Source organism: Rosa rugosa, chromosome 4, assembly GCF_958449725.1.
Source record: "Rosa rugosa chromosome 4, drRosRugo1.1, whole genome shotgun sequence".
In the NCBI taxonomy this organism is placed as follows: domain Eukaryota; kingdom Viridiplantae; phylum Streptophyta; class Magnoliopsida; order Rosales; family Rosaceae; genus Rosa; species Rosa rugosa.
Window position 1 is genome coordinate 23,317,643 of NC_084823.1, and position 21,403 is coordinate 23,339,045.

At 40.0% G+C, this 21,403-nt stretch overlaps 1 protein-coding gene across 1 annotated transcript in view; it reads left to right on the forward strand.

Annotated features, from left to right (window-relative positions):
- Window positions 1-18,176, forward strand: part of LOC133744529 (uncharacterized) — a 95,935-nt gene extending 77,759 nt beyond the window's left edge. The window contains exon 5 of the mRNA XM_062172625.1: window positions 15,718-18,176. Coding sequence (XP_062028609.1) covers window positions 15,718-18,070 — 2,353 coding nt within the window. The 3' untranslated portion in view covers window positions 18,071-18,176. The remainder of the gene's footprint in view (window positions 1-15,717) is intronic.
- Window positions 18,177-21,403: the final 3,227 nt, after the last annotated feature.

Below are 21,403 nucleotides of genomic sequence, written 5' to 3' on the forward strand. Positions count from 1 at the left end.
CGTGGTGATAACCACTAGGTGATCACAGTTATTACAAGCCCAAGACAAGTAGTTCTGTAACTACCACAAAAACAACACTTTCTTTTGTCTGTTTGTATTTAAATTTCTGATCAAATGTCATTTCATGTAAAGGCCTCACTGTGACCACAAGTATCAAAGAGTAGTTTGCTCAATTTGATCAATATCAAACTACAAAGTACTTAAATATAGTCAACTTCTCTCCCTTGACTCAAAATTGACATTCCCAAGCAACCCTTGTCCTTTACCAAGCTAGGGATACTACTATTGAAAATCTGCTCTCTAAACAGCACTGATTCAATACGGTTCCAGCTACAGCAACAATTTCAAAGACCATACCACGTGAACAAATCTTGCACCATAATTTCTCAAACGCTGCCTACCTCACAATTTAAATCATAGGCAACTGAGGATTCACATTTCTGATGTCAATTAATTTCAAACAAATCGTAGGTATATGCCCAGGTATGAAATTCGAAGAATATTGGATCGTGTGCAATTTCACCTCAAATCTTTCCTTGAAAAACAAATCAAACTAAACAAGAAATAATGAGATCCGCAATCTCAACCTTGACCATTCCTCCTTTAAATACTCATACCTAAGATAACACATGGTAATGGTGTTACAAACCACCCTATTAAAATTATAGCACCCAAAACTCCCTCAAAAAGTCGCTTAGTGAAAAACCAACCCATTCACCATCAGTATCGTGATAACCTCAAGATGGTCATTGTTAGTTAACAATTCCAAAACAAAGAACTTCCTTGGTTACCACAAGACATCCCTTCCTTCCTTGTTTGTTTGTGCTCAAATTCCTAATCAAGGTCGTGCACATAAAGGTCCCATAGTTGTCAACACACAAAGGTTAACCTCGAACGAACCCAAAAGTTCTTAATTAGGTAGGTTATGGGACCACTACACTTCCACTGCGCTACTCTGACACCTGACTAAATCATATACCTTAGTAAATCTCACTACCGAGAGCACCACAATCTGAATTACTAGATGTTAGACTCGAATCTTGCTCAATCCAAAATAGAATGGCTTTCTTAATTAGTTAGGAAAACTCTCTCTTATAACTACTTCACCAGCCCAAATAGCAACATCTCAAACCAGCGGACAAAACCTCATGACAATTTTATTACAGATACAACATTGTGGAAATTTTTCCTAACTCTGTATGTACCAACCCCTTTACTGGACTACACTGAAACCAACAACACTAATAAATGTTCCAAATCCGATCCAAGAGTTGACCAACTATAAAAGAGATTCAATTCATAAAATGAACGATTCTCAAACTGAAACCTTGCCAGTCATAATAATTTGATCGATTCCATAGCAACCCCGCCGAACTTAATCATCCCAAAAGAAAAGTTTACCTCCATTCGTGACTGAAAAATCTTATGTTCGAAGCAACCTGTAAATGGTTCAATAAGTAAGCAAAAGCGCATCGTGTTACATGAGCGTAAAGCACCCTAAATACCGTAGAGAAGAAAATCAACTCGTGATTTAAGAAAAAGAGATATTGAAGCAACAACGTAATCCACAAGCAGGAAAGAAATTCTTCAATAGTCCCCTAAAGACTCATCGAGAAACCCATCATTGAATGCTATCAAAATCCCGAAACTTGTCGACTAGCATCGCCCCGCAATGAAAGCTACTACCAAACCTTCGCCATAACTCAAAAATTTAAACTAAGGTCATAACCACATCCCTAGCACTTCCACTTGAATTACTATGGACACCCCGTGGCGTCACTACTCATATTCTTGATCCCAAGTTCAACAATTTCACCCAAATGGATATCCAATGACACTTACTAGTACCCTCATGCGCAATAAAAGTGATCGCAACCGTCGTAAGACGATCCGAATGTCCTTAATTTCTGAAACCTTTCAAAACCTCAATACTCCCTTTTGTGCTTTTAATCGGTTCCAACTTCCAAATTTCGCTACACACTTCATCCTCCCCTGATAGCAACACCAATTTTTAAGATGAAGAACACCCGTCCAGCATCTCGCATTAAGTCCAGCAATACCAAGATCCGAAAGTGGTCCCACCACATAACAATCAAATTTCAAGTTCAACCCATAAGGGGTTTGACTCAAATTATAACTTAGAACTTTGGTCAAACTATGACATGAAATACTTCCCGAGTCAACTGAGAAAACTCATGTCCTTAGAGTTACTCTACTTATTACTCTTAAAAATTTCAACCATTCAATCTATCAATTGCTCTTTCAAGAACTTACTACAATTCAATTCTAATGAATTCACGATTCAGAAATCGAATCAAACTCTGTATCACATAGTAATTCGCTTGAACCACTATGGATACCCACCAATGTCACTACCGTCAATCCCTGAAATTGTGTTAAACCATTTCACCGAAATTGAATAACCAAAGACACACACTCGTCCAATATCATTTACAAAGAGTTGGTTCTAATCCTCTCCATTATTTACGGACCAAGATCAAACTCCATTACAAAACTTTAAGCGTCCAGCCTACCTAAACTTAAAACACAAAATGACTTCAAAAACTCACTTATGTACATCTCCATACTCACTACGATCCAAAGCTAAAGAAAACCAACTCATAACACAAAGAGCCACAAAAATCAATTTCCTTCACTTAAACAAAACTATGTCCACAAGTCATGGTCAGGTCAACAGCCCATGGTGTCCAAATGGAGGAATTTCCAATCCGGTTTCCTTTGTGAATTGCATGGTATCGTTCCAAAATGATGCTCGCAACACCAACCACGTCTACGGAACACATCCCTTGAAACTCGGTTCAAAGTCAGAACCACCATCACTATTAGTCCCACTTCAAATAACCATTATGATTCTAGGGATTCGGAGACGACCCAAAGCTATAGTCGCTTGTCTCGTTCACTCAAGCACGGAATCGAACTCCGTTCTCACACCTTAAACCCTGCTCCAACAAACTTACTAGCATCGAGGAAAATAACCACAACATTTCCTCGAATCATACTTCGTAGCACAACTCGAAATTGTATAGTCTTACTCTACCATCAGCAGGGAAAATGTGCAAAACATGCGAACAATCCGCTACGCAACGAAAACCCTAGGAGGTCGGCGTACAAGAGGCATAGCACCTAAAGGAACACTATCTAGACATGTACCTTACACACTTAATGAGTACATCAGCACCGAAGAGTAAACGATGGGGAACCGCTGCAGTCGGGCCATCACTCGGGAGGTACTGTGTAACATCAAGCGTATAAGGTAACAAGATAGAAACGAGTCTACAGAAGCTGACAACCTGATGCTCTGATACCAACTGACAGGACCCGCCCCGGATTTCACCCTGAAATCCGAAGTGGACCTGCGGGGCCCACCTTAGAAGAAATTTTGCCAAAAATTTGGCAGAACTTCCCCTAAAGTGGACAACCCAAAACCTGTAGAAAGAAAATTTACACTTCTAAATCATCCATCCTTATTCTCCTGGAGCCACCCTGCTCCCCCAAACAACATCAACCAAAATCATATGACACAAAACACAACTTAAATAACATTAATTTCCTCAGGTAGTCAGAGCAAATCTAATAGCAAGGGTGATCAAGGAAAACCTAAATCAAATAAAAACGCGGAAGCCACGCTGTTGTCTATGCCTCAACTCCAATGTACGCCCGACCTCAACTAATTTCGCCTGCAAACTGGGCATTTGAAACCGAAGGGCCCAGGGGAAAGTACATAAAAACGTTAGCGTGAGTGGACAAAAATAAATAATTGTAAAAACATAAGAGTTTATACTTTCCCACATTTATCTTTTTAAAACCCGATGCATGCAACAATTTAAAGAAACACAACAATTTTAGTTCAGCTCAAGAAAACCGACTAGCCCCGCTAGCCACAACCAAGCAAAGAGGAAAGAACTCTGATACTCATGAAAATGAGACCAGCCCCGCTGGTTAAGGGAATCGGACTAGACCCCGCTAGCCCAGCAATAATATAATGAGTAGGGGAAGATGATAGCCATACGAATAAGCCACTCAGGCTTGGTTGGGTGATAGACTCCCAGGCTAAAGAACTCCCATAACTCCCGTAATATACCCTTACGCCACTAAGTGTAGCGATAGGATACTGGGCTACAGAATTACTGTCACAGAGACAGTAACCTGCGCCACAAAGGCGGAAGGGCTACGGTGATCCCATCACCGCGCCTGATGCGCTAAAAGCAAGCGCATAATTTAACCCTGAAATGTCATTAGTAGCATAGAATAAATAGGGATCGTTCTATTCCGGGGATTGAGGGTACACCTGTCATTGTCAAACAATTAAACAATTAAAATTAAAACAAAGTATAATATTCAAAAAGATATTCACAACTATAAACATTTTACACGAAAAGGGGGGATTTTGTTTCTGGTTTTTCTGAAATTAAAACTAAGTTAACAAAACAATTAAAATGCAAAAACATAAAAATACAAATGGAATGAGAGAACAAAGATCAAAAACCGAACATATGATTAAAATTGATTCAAACCCTAATATTGTTCATCTAAGTCATGAGAAAGGAGTTGATCATGTGAAACGTTAGAAAGCAAACAATTTCCCATATTTTACTTTTCAATGCTAATTAATCTAAGTGAAAGCACAAAGACTAATCCTATCAAACATGCATTCAAGCCCTAGAAAGCTAGTCAATCATGACATGTTCAACGCATAAAACACATAGAAAGGCTATCAACTCAAGTGTACAACTTAGTATGGAAAAGTCCACCTAATTGCAATCCTCGTTAATTAAATTCGATCTTTGTACAAAACCTTTACTACTTTGATTCAAGTTTACACAAAACGAAAAGTCGATTTTATGTTCTTAAACCTAGCAACATTCATATCAAAACCCTAAGTGTTTGCAACCACATACGATTAAAATACAAAAGATATCTATAACGCAAATTTAATTAACCAAACTCACATAAGCAACTTTCGAAGAACAATATATATGAATCTGAAAATTCTCAATTAATCATAAAAATTCCAGAAATTAATATTCATTCAAACATATATGTCAACTAGAACAAAACCAACGAAATACAAAGCAAAGGTTACAAAGGAGAATCGGATTACACCGTGGATGATGATGAAGATGGATGATAAACGTTGTGGTCTCTTGAAGCTTGAAAGCAAGTCTTCAATGGTGGATGGTGGATGATGATGCTCACGGCAATTCTTCTTCTCCCTTGGCCTTGCTTGAACTCGTGGCTTGCTCTAGAGGATGGAAGAACTCACGGCTATGCTAGAGGGATTTTCTGATTTTTCTGAGTTGTAAAACGTATGGGAGAGGAGACGGGGAGGAACCCAAAACGTCACAATGGAGAGGGAATATATAGGGGACGGCAAACTTGGTCTCCAAGCCGTGTATTTCTTCTTTATTTTCCATGGAATTAATCTGAAAATGCCACATAGTTTCCTCCAATGATAGCTTGCCAAATAAGCCCTATGATGTGGTCCAACCAATCATATAATTCCAATTTAATTCCCTAAATAATCTTGCCGAAATTCCATGGATATATTCTGATTTTATACTTTAAATTCGGCCAAAACTCCTTTAGGGAATATAGGGATGAACCTAGACACGTTTTGAACCTTTTCTTGATGTCCACACTTCTTCTTTCCTTAAAACTCTCCCTATTTCTTCTCCCAACGTTTTCTTCTTGATTTTTCTTGATTCTCACGTTGTTCTCTCTCTCTTTGCACGGCAAAGACTCTTAAGTCTCCCAAAAATATTTTCTTTCCATAAAAATTTGCCCTAGAAAATCTCAACCGAAATCTTCTTTTATTTTCTGATTTTTCTCACGGCAAACTCCTTGTTTCTCTCTTGATTTTCACGGCAAACTCTCCTAGGGTTTGTTCCATGCGTCACAAACCCTAATTGCATGGGCTTTGTGGGCCTTGTATCCATTTTGCCGAAAATCCAATAAGTCTTGAGAGTTTTTGGGCCTTGTTGCTTCAACTTCAAGCCTTTATACATTCCAACGCCATAACACTTCATTCTTCCATTTCTCTTTCATGGTAACGTTGGAAACTTCATTGGTAAGCTTTCCTCCCTTTCGCAGGGTTTCCTGGTTGAAGCAGGAAAACTTCTTTTCTTCATTTCTGCTCATTTCTGTGGTCCATTGTTCCTCATTTTTGCTCCCCTTAACGTTCGCAAGCTCCTCTTTCCATTTGTGAGTTCATTTCCACTTTTTAGCTCGGAGGTCCTGAAAATAGAAACTAGTAAGAAAAAATAGAAACTTTCCTAAAATGAAAAATAGCAACTTTCCTAAACTGAAAATGGGAAACTTTCTAAAAATGAAAAATAGAAACTACCGAAAATGGAAACTTACTAAAAATGATAAATAGAAACTACAAAAATAGAAACTTTCTACAAATAGGAACTTTCCCAATCAAAGAATGGAAACTTTCCTAAACAGAGTTTTATTAAGGAAATAACGCAGAAAATGTAGGGAAATGCAGTTAAAACGTCGCATTAAAATGCTCCTATCAGCGCCACAAAGGCGGAAAATCAATGCTAGCATGATAAAATCACCCCTCAGTATGGCACAGGGTAACATAACCGAAAATCCAGTAAATCCAAAATACATAAGGCTTCCCCCATCTCTCGTAAAAGAATTTCCAACGACGTGTCCCACACGCCAAAAGTATCTCCAAATTAATAGCAAAAGCGAGAAATAATAATAAATCGTAATCCCCGTAAACCGAAACAAAACAAATTCTAAAATCATCATCAAGGCATTCCCAATGCCAAAATCGAAAGTCAATAAATAACAAGAAATATAATTCCATCGAAATCTCATTTCGAAAAATATTCCAGAAATCTCAAAACAACGAATAGAAATATAATTAATTCCGGAAATCACCTCGGAAAAATAATTCGTCGAAATTCAACATCAATTATAAATTCGAATCCGAGCATAACAAATTAATAACCGAAATTCACAACCGAGGTAAATCATAATCCATCTCAGAAAATCATTATTGAAAGCAAATCCATGAGATAGACCAAAATCAAATTCCAAAATCAATTCATATGCTCGAAAAGTAATATGTTAATTAAATAAAGAATTAATTCAAGAAATAAACGCATGCATCATTATTTAAAACAAAAGTCCACTCACAGTACTATTCCGACGATCACGCATTCGTGTTCCGTCATCGAGCAATAGCTCGGTACGTCGTCCTGTACACAATTATATTCCGTGAATAATTCTTCAATAATTTAATACAACTCCTAAAATCAACTCCTCATAATTTCACCTCCCAATTCTCCTCGGATTTAGCCCAAATTATACCACTAATACCAATTCGTTAATTTAAAGGTTCCAAGGCAGAACCGAGAGATATCCGACGGTCGGATTCTCGTAATTCGATAATCGAAACCTTAAATTTCAAAATCCATAAATAATTCTAAGTTTCTCTAAAAATTACCAAATTTCACATACAAGCTCTACACAATTAATAGGATTTAATGGGCTAAAAACCGGAATTAAAACACTGCTCTACGCGCCTCCACGCGCTACCCACAGTGGCGGCGCGTGGGGTCCACGCGCCGGCAACCACTACCTCCGATGACCACCAAAATCCGGCAATAGCATCAACACAACAGACCCAACAATTTTCCCAACAGCAACACATTCCAATTTTACCTTGAAGTAGTCGAATCCAACCAGTGAAGAAAAGCCCCGAAACCGGAAGAACCCTAGAAATGCAACTCGTTAATTCGACCTCTACAAAGCAAATTGGAATGAAATACTTTAGGGGAAATGATCTCCATCAAAAACCGAACCTTCGACGTTAACTTGGTGGCCGGAGGTGGCCGGAATTGCCGGAAATCGGCGAAAACCCCAAACTGCAGCCGGAGAGAACTTTGCTTCGATCCGAGCTTTTCCGGCCAAATCGTTGAAAACAAAGGGCACCAGCGTGACAAGGGGGAGGAGGCGACCCTGTGGTGGCCGGCTTCTGCTGGGTGATGGCCGGACGGCGGCCAATCGAAGGGAAGAAGAATTTCCCGAAGGAGAAAGAGGGAAAAATCGGGGGAGAGGAGAGAGAAAGGTGGGTTTCCGGTTTTGGAAACCTACCACAGTAAATTTCCTTATATATATAATTTTCTTACCATGAACAGTAACTTTCTTAAATCACTCATAACTTTCGCATACGAACTCTGATTTAGGTGTATCACATGTCCACGGACTCGGTTTAACGTCCTCTACGACTTTCAAGAAGGAAGTTTTCTCAAATTTTGGCCCGATCAAAAAGTCAACTTTTAGGGCCACTAAAATACCGAGTTAGAGTAAAAAGTGAGAGTAGTTGTCATTTACCGTCCAAATGACTAGTAAACGGGTAAGTGAAAATACGGGATGTTACAGGACGGCTTGGAGACCAAGTTTGGTGCTTCCTATATATACTCACCTCTTCTCAACGTCAAGGGTTCCTCTCCTTTTGCGTTTTACAATTGAGAAAAATTCAGAAAAGTCTTAGCATAGCCGTGAGTTCTTCCATCCTCTAGAGCAAGCCACGAGTTCAAGCAAGGCCAAGGGAGAAGAAGAATTGCCGTGAGCATCATCATCCACCACCATCCTTGAAGCTTGCTTTCGAGTTTCAAGAGATCACCACGTTCATCATCCATCTCATCTTCATCCACGGTGTAATCCGATTCTCCTTTGTAACCTTTGCTTTGTATTTCGTTGGTTTGCTTTGGTTGACACTTATGATTGAACAAAGTTATTGATTCTGAAATTTTATGATTAATTGAAGAATTTTCAGATTCTATTATTGCGATTCATTGTTGCTTTTATGTGATTGTTTGATTAAATTTGCTTTATAGATATCTTTTGTATTTTAATCTTAAAGGGTTCGAAACTTTTAGGGTTTTTGTATGATTGGTGCTACGAATTTAAGAACATGAATCAACTTTTTGGTTTTGTGTTCTTGAATCGAAAAGTAGTAAAGGTTTTGTGCAAAAATCGGAATTAATCAAAGAGAATTGGAATTAGGTGGACTTTTCCATACTAAGTTGTACACTTGAGTTGATAGCCTTTCTAGGTGCTTATTGCGTTAACCATGTATCTAGGGCTTGAATGCATGTTTGATAGGATTAGTCTTTGTGCTTTCACTTAGATTAATTAGCATTGAAAAGTAAAATATGGGAAATTGTTTGCTTTTAACGTTTCACATGATCAACTCCTATTGCATGACTTTGATGAACAATGTTAGAGTTTGAATCGATTTTAATCATGATTTTCGATTTTGATCTTTGTTTTCTCATTTCATTCGTTCACTTATGTTTTATTTGTTTTCTTAACTTAGTTTATTTTCGGAAAACCTAAATCAAAAACACCCCCTTTTTCGTAAATATGTATATATGTGTGAATAATATACTTTGTTTTAATTTTAATTGTTTAATTGTTTGACAATGACAGGTGTACCCTCAATCCCCGGAATAGAACGATCCCTATTTGCTTATACTACTAATGATATTTCAGGGTTAAATTATGCGCTTGCTTTGAGCGTATCAGATTTGGGATGGTACCACTTGGTAGCTTGCCTTGCTCATGAAACTTACCCATAAACTCCACAACTTGACTCATCTGCTTCTTCATCTCATTGACATCCGTAGATATAGGATTGATTTGATTCCCATGATGAGTTTGACCTGCAATTAGAGCTTGAGTAGATTTAGTTAGAGTTCTGATCAATTCATCATTAGAAGAAGAAGAGGAAGTATTTGAAGTATAATTCGAATTAAAAGGAGTAGGGTTAGGAGGTTGAGGCTTTTGATAAAAGCCTTGAGGACGTGGTTGGAAGCCTTGAGGTGCATTTTGAACATTCTCATTGTCCTTCCAACGAAAATTGGGGTGGTCCCTCCATCCAGGATTGTAAGTATTCGAGTATGGATCATTCCTAGGACATTGGAACCCTTGTTGGAAACCTATGGCGTTTACACCTTCTTGTCCTCCACTTTCCATGAGTTGAGGGCATTGGTCAGACACATGCCCTTGCATAGAACATACTCCACACACCATGGCTTGTCCATGTGATCCCTGAGACACAAGAGAAGTAAGCTTGTTAATTTTCTCTTCCAATTGAGCTAAAGTACTTACCTCATGGACCTTTTCACGAATGGTGGTGGCCTTGGACCTAGAGCTTCCATATTGTTGTTGATTCAAGGCCCTATTCTCAATAAGTATCATTCCAGCCGCAGGCTCCTTGTCAACAAAAGATCCACCAGAAGCGGCATCTAGCATATCTCTTTCCAAAGGTGTGAGACCATCATAAAAGCAAGTGAGCAGGGTCTCATCCTTCATGCCATGTTGAGGGCATTGAGTGATAAGAGACTTGAACCTCTCATAGTATTCTGCATAGGACTCTACTTACAATTTTTGTTTCGGTTTTGTGTGTTTGGATTTGCGAGTTGTGTAATTGGAGACATGAAATTTTCAGAATATTTGTATTAATATTTTTGAGATTTTCAGTTTATTATTGAGTTAATTTCGAGAAATTCTTTGATGATGCATGTCACAATCTTGTGCCCTTTTATGTGTTTAGGTAATTTTCAGAGTTAGGTTCATAAGTTTGCATGCAAGAATAATGGTGAGAGTTCTTGTGTGTTTGCTTAATTTGCCAAGGGTAATTGTTATTTGTTAAGGCGCTGAGTTAAACAAGTAGCAATTAGTTCTAAAAAGTGGTAAAAATCATGCTTTAATGATTAAACGATTCTGGAAATTATGTGTTAAATTCTATGTGTAATGGTTAATTTGCACGTGTGAGTTGATTCGAGGGTTAGATAATACTACTAGTTAAGAGAATTACGCTGAGTGTTTTCGAAAATTAGTAGTATTAGGCTTGGTAAGGACTTTTCCGATCCAAGCCTACATTAGAACGAATCAGATAAATGGATTGATCCGCTGAGGCTTTTCATTTGAGCTCTTATCTATGCATTCAAGATGGGCACAGTTTTGTAGCATGTTGAAATGAATTTTCTGTTTTTACACTTAGTAATTTCTGAGTGGTATTGGTCTAGGTTAGGGAAGTCGATCATTGTATATAGTTTTATTTGTTTTGGTTTTATTTTAAATAGATTAGGAACCAAATCTCAAAAACCCCATTTTATTCTTTTATTTGTTAATTGACCTTTTTGTGTAGGTGTACCCTACAATCCCCGGACTGAACGATCCCTGCTTATCCTATACTGACAACTACATTTTTGCAGGGTTAAATTGTGAGGCTATTTTAGCCGCATCAATTTTTGGCGCCGTTGCCGGGGATTGTTAAAATCCCTAACATATAAAGTGTCATCGATTTTGTTGTATATAGAATGCATGCTAAATTTTTGTACTACACTTGTGGAATGGTGACAAATTGCGATTTATATTTGGCCAAGCTATAATTGTGATTTAGTTTAAGTTTTATGAGTGTTACGAAATTAAGCATGTCTTTTATAATTGTTGTACAATTTGTAGAAGTTTTTAAGCATATTGTAAATTGTAGAATGAGTTTTTTTTAAAGCATGTTGTAAATTGTATGTGTTTCACTTAGATTAATATACTTAATTGTTGTAAATTGTATGTTGTCATGAATTTAGTTAAATACTTAATTGTTGTAAGTGTGTAAAATCGTATGAGTAGACAAGGGCCCTTTTGTTAATATTGGCCTAAACCCTTCATTAGTACCTTTCTAAGGTCTCTTGAGGTTGAGGGCGGCCTTTATTAGCATTTGGAGAACAGTCTAACACATGAGTTAATTTCCAAACTGAGTAAGGGGCATTACAGATGGTGTCTTAGGTTGAGACCCTGGGTGATGGGTTCAAATTGGATCTCAGAGATACTATAGACTGTGCGTAAAGCACAATGTGGAAGTAGCCAATAGGGGCGTAAACCTCAATGAGGGAGTAGCCTCCGTAGTATCACCAAAATGAGTCCTCCCTCTCACTTACCTCTTAATCTGGCTATCTGGCCTTCTGAAACCACGGAAAGAGACTTATGTCTAGGCGACTATCCCTATATCGTATCTCACCAATAGTAGTGGTTTCTATTGGGCTCGACTTACAACTTGAAATCAATTGAGATATTAACTAAGTTTATAACAAACTTAAACTTAAAAAAAAAAAAAAAGATAAAAAAAAATAAAAAAATGTTATGTGACATGCTTAAGGTATATTGGATTAAACATGACCTTGTCGAGGGTAGCTGTTCTATAGTCCCATTGCACAAACGAGGTCCTCTGTTCCAGTACCTAAGTATGTAAATGTAAAAGTAACTTAGAAAGTAGGAAAGACATAATGTTTGTATTTCGAACCTTGTATATGTTACTAACACTTGATTTGGTCTTAAAGGTCCATGAATGTCCACTGTCTCTGATAAGACTAAGGAGCTCTTTGAGAAATTGGAACGTGCTAAGCAAAGGGCAGAACTCACTTTTTCAGACCGCCCTCTTCTAGAAAGGAGGGATTCTCAGGACTCTAACTATTCAGGTTATAACTCCTCAACTAGATCAACCGAGGAGATCAACAAACCTGACCATTCTGAAGAAGGAGAAGAACAAGTCTTTGAAGAGGAGGAAGAGGAGGTCACTGAAGAGGACGTTGCGAATACAGAAGAGGAAGAAGAGGAAGAGCACGCCCGTGTTGAGCAAGTACAAGCACCAATGGCTGAGACTATTAGGCAACTGTCTAATCCTACAGGTGGGGGTGCTGCGCCCTTATGCATTGCCTATCCAGAACCAGGAGAGGGGCTTAATGATGATTTTGAGTTAAAGAGTGGGTTTCTGCATCACCTACCCAAGTTTCATGGGATGAGTAGTGAAGACACCAATAAGCATCTCAAGGAGTTCGAGTTTGTCTGTGGGAGTATGTGCCCTAAAGGAGCTGATATCAATATCTTGAAGATGAAGGCATTCCCCTTTACTTTGGAGGACAAGGCCAAGACTTGGCTATTTGAGCTGCCTGCTGGGACTATCAACACTTGGGATAGGATGAAGGGCGAGTTCCTTACGAAGTACTTTCCTGCCTCAAAGGTCACTGTTTTGAGGAAGCAGATTAGTGGAATCACGCAAGGACATGAGGAGAATTTCTGCAATTATTGGGACAGGTTTAAGAGCCTTGTAGCATCATGCCCTAACCATGGGATGAGTGAGGGGTCCCTCCTTACCTATTTTTATGAAGGACTCACCGCTAATGAGCGTGGTCTGTTAGATGCTGCTGCTGGAGGGTCCTTTATGGATAAGACACCTGCTGATGCAAGGGAGCTACTTACTAATCGTGCACTAAACTATCAGCAATATGAGGGGGTGCTTTCCACTCAACGGAGGGTACATGAGGTGTCCACTAACTCTGCTCTTGAAGACAAGGTCAACAAGATGTCTACTCTGCTGTCTCAAGTCTTAAACGGTAATGGAGGAGGAGCAATGGCTCAAGTGTGTGGGATGTGCTCGACTCAAGGGCACCCCACTGATAAATGTCCCCAGCTTGCCTCTCCAGAAGGATGGGAATCTGTTAACGCCCTAGGGTATCATGGAGGTCAAGGCGGCCCGAGGTACAACCCTTACTCCAATACGTACAATCCTGGGCTCAGAGATCACCCCAACTTTCGTTGGGCCAACAATGATAACACCTTGAGACCACCTCAAGGCCCAGGTCAGAATTCTCAGCGCCCACCAGGTTTGTTTTTGAGGCCTCAGGTACCTCAAACTTTTGGTATTCCCAATTCTGTCCCTCCACCTCCTGTTTCTAATACTTTGAGTGTCCCTAATTATGATGAACTGTTGAAGTCCCTTGCTGCGGGGCAACAACAACTTAACACGGCTACTCAAGCTTTGGTTGTAGGACAGGCGACCCATTCAAAGGATATTGCAGAGCTCAAGAATCAAATGGGCCAAGTGGTGGATTTCATGGGTCGGATTGCTGAAACAGGGAAGCTACCAAGCAACACAGTGCCTAACCCAAGGAATGAGCACGCCCAAGCCATCATCACTAGGAGTGGACGTGTACTAGTTGACCCTCCCAGAGCCCACAAGAAGACCCAAGCGGCCCATAATGAAGAAGAAGACGTTGTGGAGGTGTCTGAGGATGTTGAGAAGGACCTAGCTACATCAAGGATGGAAGTTAACGTGCCCCAAGCTGAGGCACCCAAAGGTACAATTCCTAACTCTAGTGGTTTAGTTAAGACTAACCCAGTTGTTTCTATACCTTTCCCAAGCAGGTTTGCCAAGACGAAGAAAGATAAATCTGATCAAGAGATCTTGGAAATCTTCAAGAAGGTTCAAGTGAATATGCCCCTGATTGAGTGCATCAAACAAGTGCCTAAATACGCCAAGTTCTTGAAGGAGTTATGCACCACAAGGAGGCAGACAAGAGAGAAAGAGGTGGTGAAAATGAGCGAGACGGTATCAGCCGTTATCCAGAGGAAACTACCCCCAAAGTTGAAGGACCCAGGGAGTTTTTCTGTTCCCTGTATCATTGGTGACACCAGGTTTGAAAATGTGATGTTAGACTTAGGGGCATCCATAAATGTTATGCCTTATAATTTGTATGTGTCCCTAGGTCTAGGCCCTCTTAAAAGGGATAATGTTGTCATTCAACTTGCTGATAGGTCTAACAAATACCCTCAAGGGTATGTTGAGGATGTTCTTGTGCAGGTAAACCATCTGATATTCCCTGCGGATTTCTACGTATTGGACATGGAGGAATCACCCCTAAATACCACTCCATTACTTTTAGGGCGTCCCTTTATGAGGACTGCAAGAACGAAGATCGACGTGTACAAAGGGACTCTCACCATGGAGTTTGATGGTGATGTTATACGCTTCAACATTCTTGAAGCCATGAGGTACCCTGTTTCTGACTTGAAACCTTGCTTTGCTATTGATGTAGTTGATTCACTCGCGCAGGTTTTCTCTGAAGTAATGGTTGAGGATGAATTGGCTCTGACCCTAGAGGAGGTTGTCGGATATGATGCAAATGGGGAACCTATCCCCAAGGTTGAGTGGGACGTTGAGGAGCCTAGAGTGATCAAGACTGTGGCCTCACTGGAGGCTCAGCCTATAAAGAGGTCAATTTCCTATTTGTCAATTCCGGTTTCTACTAATAAAATGCTACGCTCTATTGTTCAGGCACCCAAGTTGGAATTGAAGGTACTCCCTGAGCATTTGAAGTACGCGTACCTAGGAGAAAAGGAGACCCTCCCAGTGATCATATCGTCAACGCTGGAGGTAGAGCAAGAAAGGAAGTTGGTGGACGTGTTGAAGAAGCACAAGACTGCCATTGGTTGGACTCTAGCAGATATCAAGGGGATCAGCCCAACCACGTGTGTCCACCGGATCCTGTTAGAAGATGGCGCCAAGCCCACAAGAGAAGCCCAAAGGCGTCTACATCCGCCCATGATGAAGGTGGTCCAAGACGAGGTGATCAAGTTGCTAGATTGTGGGGTGATCTACCCCATTTCTGATAGTAAGTGGGTCTCTCCAGTGCAAGTGGTGCCCAAGAAGTCTGGGGTGACAGTGGTACAGAACGAGGATAATGAGCTAGTGCCCCAGAGATTAGTGACTGGTCATAGGGTATGTATCGACTACCGGAAGCTGAATGCCACAACGAGGAAGGATCATATGCCCTTGCCTTTTATTGACCAGATGTTGGAGCGCTTAGCGGGCCATTCCTACTATTGCTTCTTGGACGGATATAGTGGGTACAACCAGATCTGCATAGCCCACGAGGATCAGGAGAAGACGACCTTCACGTGCCCCTTTGGGACCTTTGCTTATAGGCGCATGCCCTTCGGCTTATGCAACGCACCAGGTACTTTCCAAAGATGTATGCTTTCCATTTTCTCAGAATACATTGAAAATATTATTGAAGTCTTTATGGACGACTTTAGTGTCTTCGGTAAAGATTTTGATACTTGTTTAGAGAATCTAGGATTGATACTTGAGAGGTGTGTAGAAACTAACCTTGTGCTGAATTGGGAGAAGTGTCACTTCATGGTGACACAAGGGATAGTGTTAGGACACATAATATCTGCTAGGGGCATTGAGGTAGATAAGGCTAAGGTTGATCTTGTACGTCACTTACCCTCCCCCACAACTGTGAGGGAGGTACGCTCTTTTCTTGGCCATGCAGGATTTTACAGGCGGTTCATCAAAGACTTCTCCAAGGTGGCGAGACCTATGTGTGCCCTATTGCAAAAGGACGTGCCCTTTGTGTTCAATGAGGATTGCAAGAAGGCGTTTGAAAAGCTCAAGGAGTTGTTGACCACGGCCCCCATCATGTGCCCACCGGATTGGAGTCTACCCTTCGAGCTTATGTGTGATGCATCAGACTATGCTGTTGGAGCTGTGTTGGGCCAGAGGAAGGATAAGAAGCCCTATGCTATTTACTATGCTTCTCGGACCCTCAACGACGCCCAGCTCAACTACTCCACCACTGAAAAAGAACTCTTGGCTGTAGTCTTTGCTTTAGATAAGTTTCGTTCTTATTTATTACACTCTAAAGTAATTGTTTACTCTGACCATGCAGCCTTGAGATATCTGATGATCAAGAAGGAGGCCAAGCCCAGATTGATTAGATGGATCTTGCTGCTGCAGGAGTTTGACCTAGAGATCAAGGACAAGAAGGGAAGCGAGAATGTGGTGGCGGACCATTTGAGCAGGATAGTACATGAGGAGGACATCCAGCCCCTACAGGAAACTTTCCCAGATGAGCAGCTCTTTGGGATAGAGGTTAGTGTGCCCTGGTATGCGGATATAGTTAACTATTTAGTCACTAGGACATTTCCTGACACACTTTCCAAAGCTAGTAAGGATAAATTGAAGAAAATGGCTAGGCACTTTATTTGGGATGAGCCCTATTTATGGAAACATTGTAGTGACCAAGTCATTAGGAGATGTGTCCCAAAGTCTGAGCATAGGTCAATTCTGTCATTTTGCCATAGTGAGGCTTGTGGAGGCCACTTTGGGCCTCGTAGAACGGCCTTGAAGGTCTTAGACTGTGGATTTTATTGGCCCACTATCTTCAAGGATGCAAACTTGTTTTGTATTTCTTGTGATAGATGCCAACGGACTGGTAATCTTGGCCCAAAAGATCAAATGCCCATGAGCCCAATAATAACTGTAGAAATTTTCGATGTTTGGGGCATTGACTTTATGGGCCCATTTCCTTCGTCTAATGGCTGTTTATATATACTATTGGCTGTGGACTATGTATCAAAGTGGGTGGAAGCAAAAGCCACCAGGACTAACGATTCAAAAGTGGTTGCAGGTTTCTTGAAAACTAACATATTTTCCAGGTTTGGTGTGCCACGTGTGCTGATCAGTGATGGAGGTTCTCATTTTTGCAACCGGACAATCGAGGCTTTGCTGAAGAAGTATGGGGTAACCCATAAGGTGTCCACGCCCTACCACCCTCAGACCAGTGGCCAAGCAGAGGTGTCCAACAGGGAGATCAAGAGGATACTCGAAAAGACAGTGGGCCCAACAAGGAAGGATTGGAGCCAGAGATTAGATGATGCATTGTGGGCCTACAGAACAGCCTACAAGACGCCTATTGGGATGTCTCCCTTTAGGTTGGCCTACGGAAAGGCATGCCACCTTCCAGTGGAGCTAGAGCACAAGGCTTGGTGGGCTGTCCAAAAGTTCAACATGGATTATGATGAAGCGGGCCTACATAGGAAGCTACAGCTAAATGAGCTTGAGGAGATAAGGAATGAGGCCTACGATGCTTCATGGATCTACAAGGAGAAGACAAAGGCCTACCATGACAAAATGATCCGCGGAAAAAGCTTCCAAGTGGGCCAGAAAGTTCTGTTATTCCATTCCAGACTTAAGCTATTCCCTGGTAAACTTCGTTCTCGTTGGGTTGGCCCATTTATAGTTACAAATGTGTTTGCTCATGGTGCTGTAGAGATCAAGAGTGAGAAGACGGGGAAGGAGTTCAAGGTAAATGGGCATCGTCTCAAGCCCTACTATGAGTCCTTCGTGGGGCACACATTGGAAGAGATACCCCTCCAGGAGGCACCCCATGACGTGTGAACAAGGAGAAGAGTCCCGGCTGAAGGACTATAAATATTAAGCGCTGCATGGGAGGCAACCCATTTCAACAGAAGCTGTGGAGGAGCCATCAACGAGAGTTTGACATTTCTATCCCTTCACTTGCTTAGGTTGAATTGTACTTGTGTCTTTGTTTGTTTGTTTGTTTGTTTATTTTACCCTTCCCATATTTAGGGTCTATATACCATATTTTATTATTATTATTATTTTTTTTTTTTGCCTACATTGAGGACAATGTAGATTCTAAGTATGGGGTGGGTTTACACCTTTATTTTCAGAATTTTTTCAGTTTAAAAAAAAAAAATTAAAAAAAAATTTGTTGGTTTTATGTCTTTTTGTATGTTTGAGTCTTAGGATGCTCCTAACGTCTAGGATGAACATGTCTCTGAATTCATGGCTGAAGGTTTTCACAATCGAAATAGGACTTAATTGAATTCTGTGGTTAATCGACGTTGTGATACTTGTATGAAGATTTGAGATAGGAGTGTAACTTGGTTCATTAAGCATGCTAGGATTAAGTCTGATTCATTTGACCCTAAGTGAGCTTTTGAGCTAAAATACTTTCTTTTCGAGTGCTTAATTGATAATTCTAGAATTTCGTGGCTGTATTTGCAAAACCTCATCATTCTTTGAAAATCCAATGATCATGTGCCATAGATTTTAATGGACTAGAGAGTACTAGAACTCGGCTGTTGTGACTGTCAAAACTTGTATGCCATAATATGCACTGATCCTGGATAGGATAGAAGGCATTAGGGTAACCACCATAGCCAAACAAGCATGTGTCCCCAATTGTGCCCGTCGTGGGACTCCTTAGAGTGAACCCCTTTGAGCCTACGTTTAAAACCTTTGTTTCATCACCCTCACTACCCTACCATGAGCTTAGTACAGGATATCTCTACCCTTGTCCTAGGGACTTAGTAGAGCATGACATAATGTGTAGGGGTGACGATGAAAGACAAGTGTGGGGTGGGGAAAATCCAAGAAAAAAAAAGAAGAGAAAAAAAAAATTTTCCATAAAAAAAAATTGAAAGAAAATGAAAATGAAAAAGAAAGAAAGAAAGAAAAGTGGCAAAAGAGAAGAAAAATTGAAAAGAAAACTCTTGGGAAATTGTTGAAGTGTGGTTTTGGACTTTCAAATTTGTAGAAGGCTCAAAGTTGAAAATTATGCCTTTGTCCATTCCCATGTTGGTTAGAGTGAAGGTTTGGCCCAAAACAATGATATTTGGTCTACAAAAATGATGACATAAGGTGGTCCATATATGCTCTGCTAGGTCCTTAGGATTTTTGTATCCTTAATCTTCATTTCAAAAACCCTAGCTTAGCCCCATTGCAACCAGTTTTAAGTCCTTACTTGATCCTTGAGATGGGCAGTCTTTGGTTAGTGGAGTCAGGTACGCAGTCGAGCTTATGGTTTAGGTCCATTTGTGCACTTAGTCATTTCTTGAGGTCTTTAATAATTCTTCACAAAATGCGTTTATTGATGAAATATGCAAGTTGTTTGTTGCCTTACAATTTGTTCTCTTGCATATACTTGAGTGTGAAGCTTTTAAGCATAGCCATTTCTGAGAGAAAAATTGAGAGTATGCCTTGTGAGTTTGGATTGGACTTGTTCGAAACATGCTATCATTCACTGTATAACTTAAGTTCTCCACATCTTACTTAGTCATATGAGCGTTACATGTTTATTAACCATGGAATTATCTATGCGATTTTGATTAAGTGTTTAACGTGAAAGCCATGAGTTTGGAGTCTCTGAGACAACAGTTAGGGGTAGTAGAGTCATTTACTTGCTTTTTGTCGAGTCTTTGTTTTGTTTTGTATTTCTGTTTTGCTAAGGGACTAGCAAAAGCTAAGTGTGGGGTATTTGATAGGAGCATAAAGTGCGACGATATTATTGAGTATATGCCCCATTTTAGACTTGTTTCTCCCTTAAGTTTCGTGTTTTGAGTCATCGAGTCAGTTTAAGAGTCTTGTACAGTGTTTGGCGTAAAATAGGCGCAAAATGGAAAATTTATGAAAAAAAATCCTAACGGGATCAGGATTCCTTACCGTCGACGTTTTTGCGGTCTTTACATTAATTCCCTTTATTTTCTCTTAAAAAAAAAAATCTGATATTCTCCACCTTTTTGTAGGAAATTTAAGACGTTTGACCAAGCAATGAAGAAGGGAAATAAAGGAGAAAGACGTTTCAGCTGGAAAATAAATAAAGGAGAAAGACGTTTCAGCTGTTAAAAGACCCCATTATGAGAGAAGTTAAGGCCATAAAGGAGACGTTTTCAGTTGGAAAATTAAAGGAATTATGATGCAATCCCATCCGTCCAATGATGAAGGGTATGATCGACAAAAGCCAACCAATGCTCCCCTATAAATAGGCAACGTCCAGAACAGAATTTCTATCACTTCCTAGCCAAGATCACTTCCCGGCCTATCACTTCCCGGCCTATCACTTCCTGGCCAAAAACTTTTCCGAGACTCTGCCCAATTCACTCCTCAAATCTCCAACACCTACAAGACCGTGACCACCATCCATCCATCAATCTACGAAGTTCTTAGGCGCTGAGTCAAGGACGCTCCACCACCATAGTAGAGACGAGTTCATCACCTTGTTGCCAAGCCGCTGAGGAAAGCTTCAAAGTGTAACTATGACTCTATTTACAATTTTTGTTTCGGTTTTGTGTGTTTGGATTTGCGAGTTGTGTAATTGGAGACATGAAATTTTCAGAATATTTTTATTAATATTTTTGAGATTTTCAGTTTATTATTGAGTTAATTTCGAGAATTCTTTTATGATGCATGTTACAATCTTGTGCCCTTTTATGTGTTTAGGTAATTTTCAGAGTTAGGTTCATAAGTTTGCATGCTAGAATAACGGTGAGAGTTCTTGTGTGTTTGCTTAATTTGCCAAGAGTAATTGTTATTTGTTAAGACGCTGAGTTAAACAAGTAGTAATTAGTTCTAAAAAGTGGTAAAAATCATGCTTTAATGATTAAACGATTCTGGAAATTACGTGTTAAATTCTATGTGTAATGGTTAATTTGCACGTGTGAGTTGATTCGAGGGTTAGATAATACTACTAGTTAAGAGAACTACGCTGAGTGTTTTCGAAAATTAGTAGTATTAGGCTTGGTAAGGACTTTTCCGATCCAAGCCTACATTAGAACGAATTAGATAAATGGATTGATCCGCTGAGGCTTTTCATTTGAGCTCTTATCTAAGCGTTTAAGATGGGCACATTTTTGTAGCATGTTGAAATGGATTTTCTGTTTTTACACTTAGTAATTTCTGAGTGGTATTGGTCTAGGTTAGGGAAGT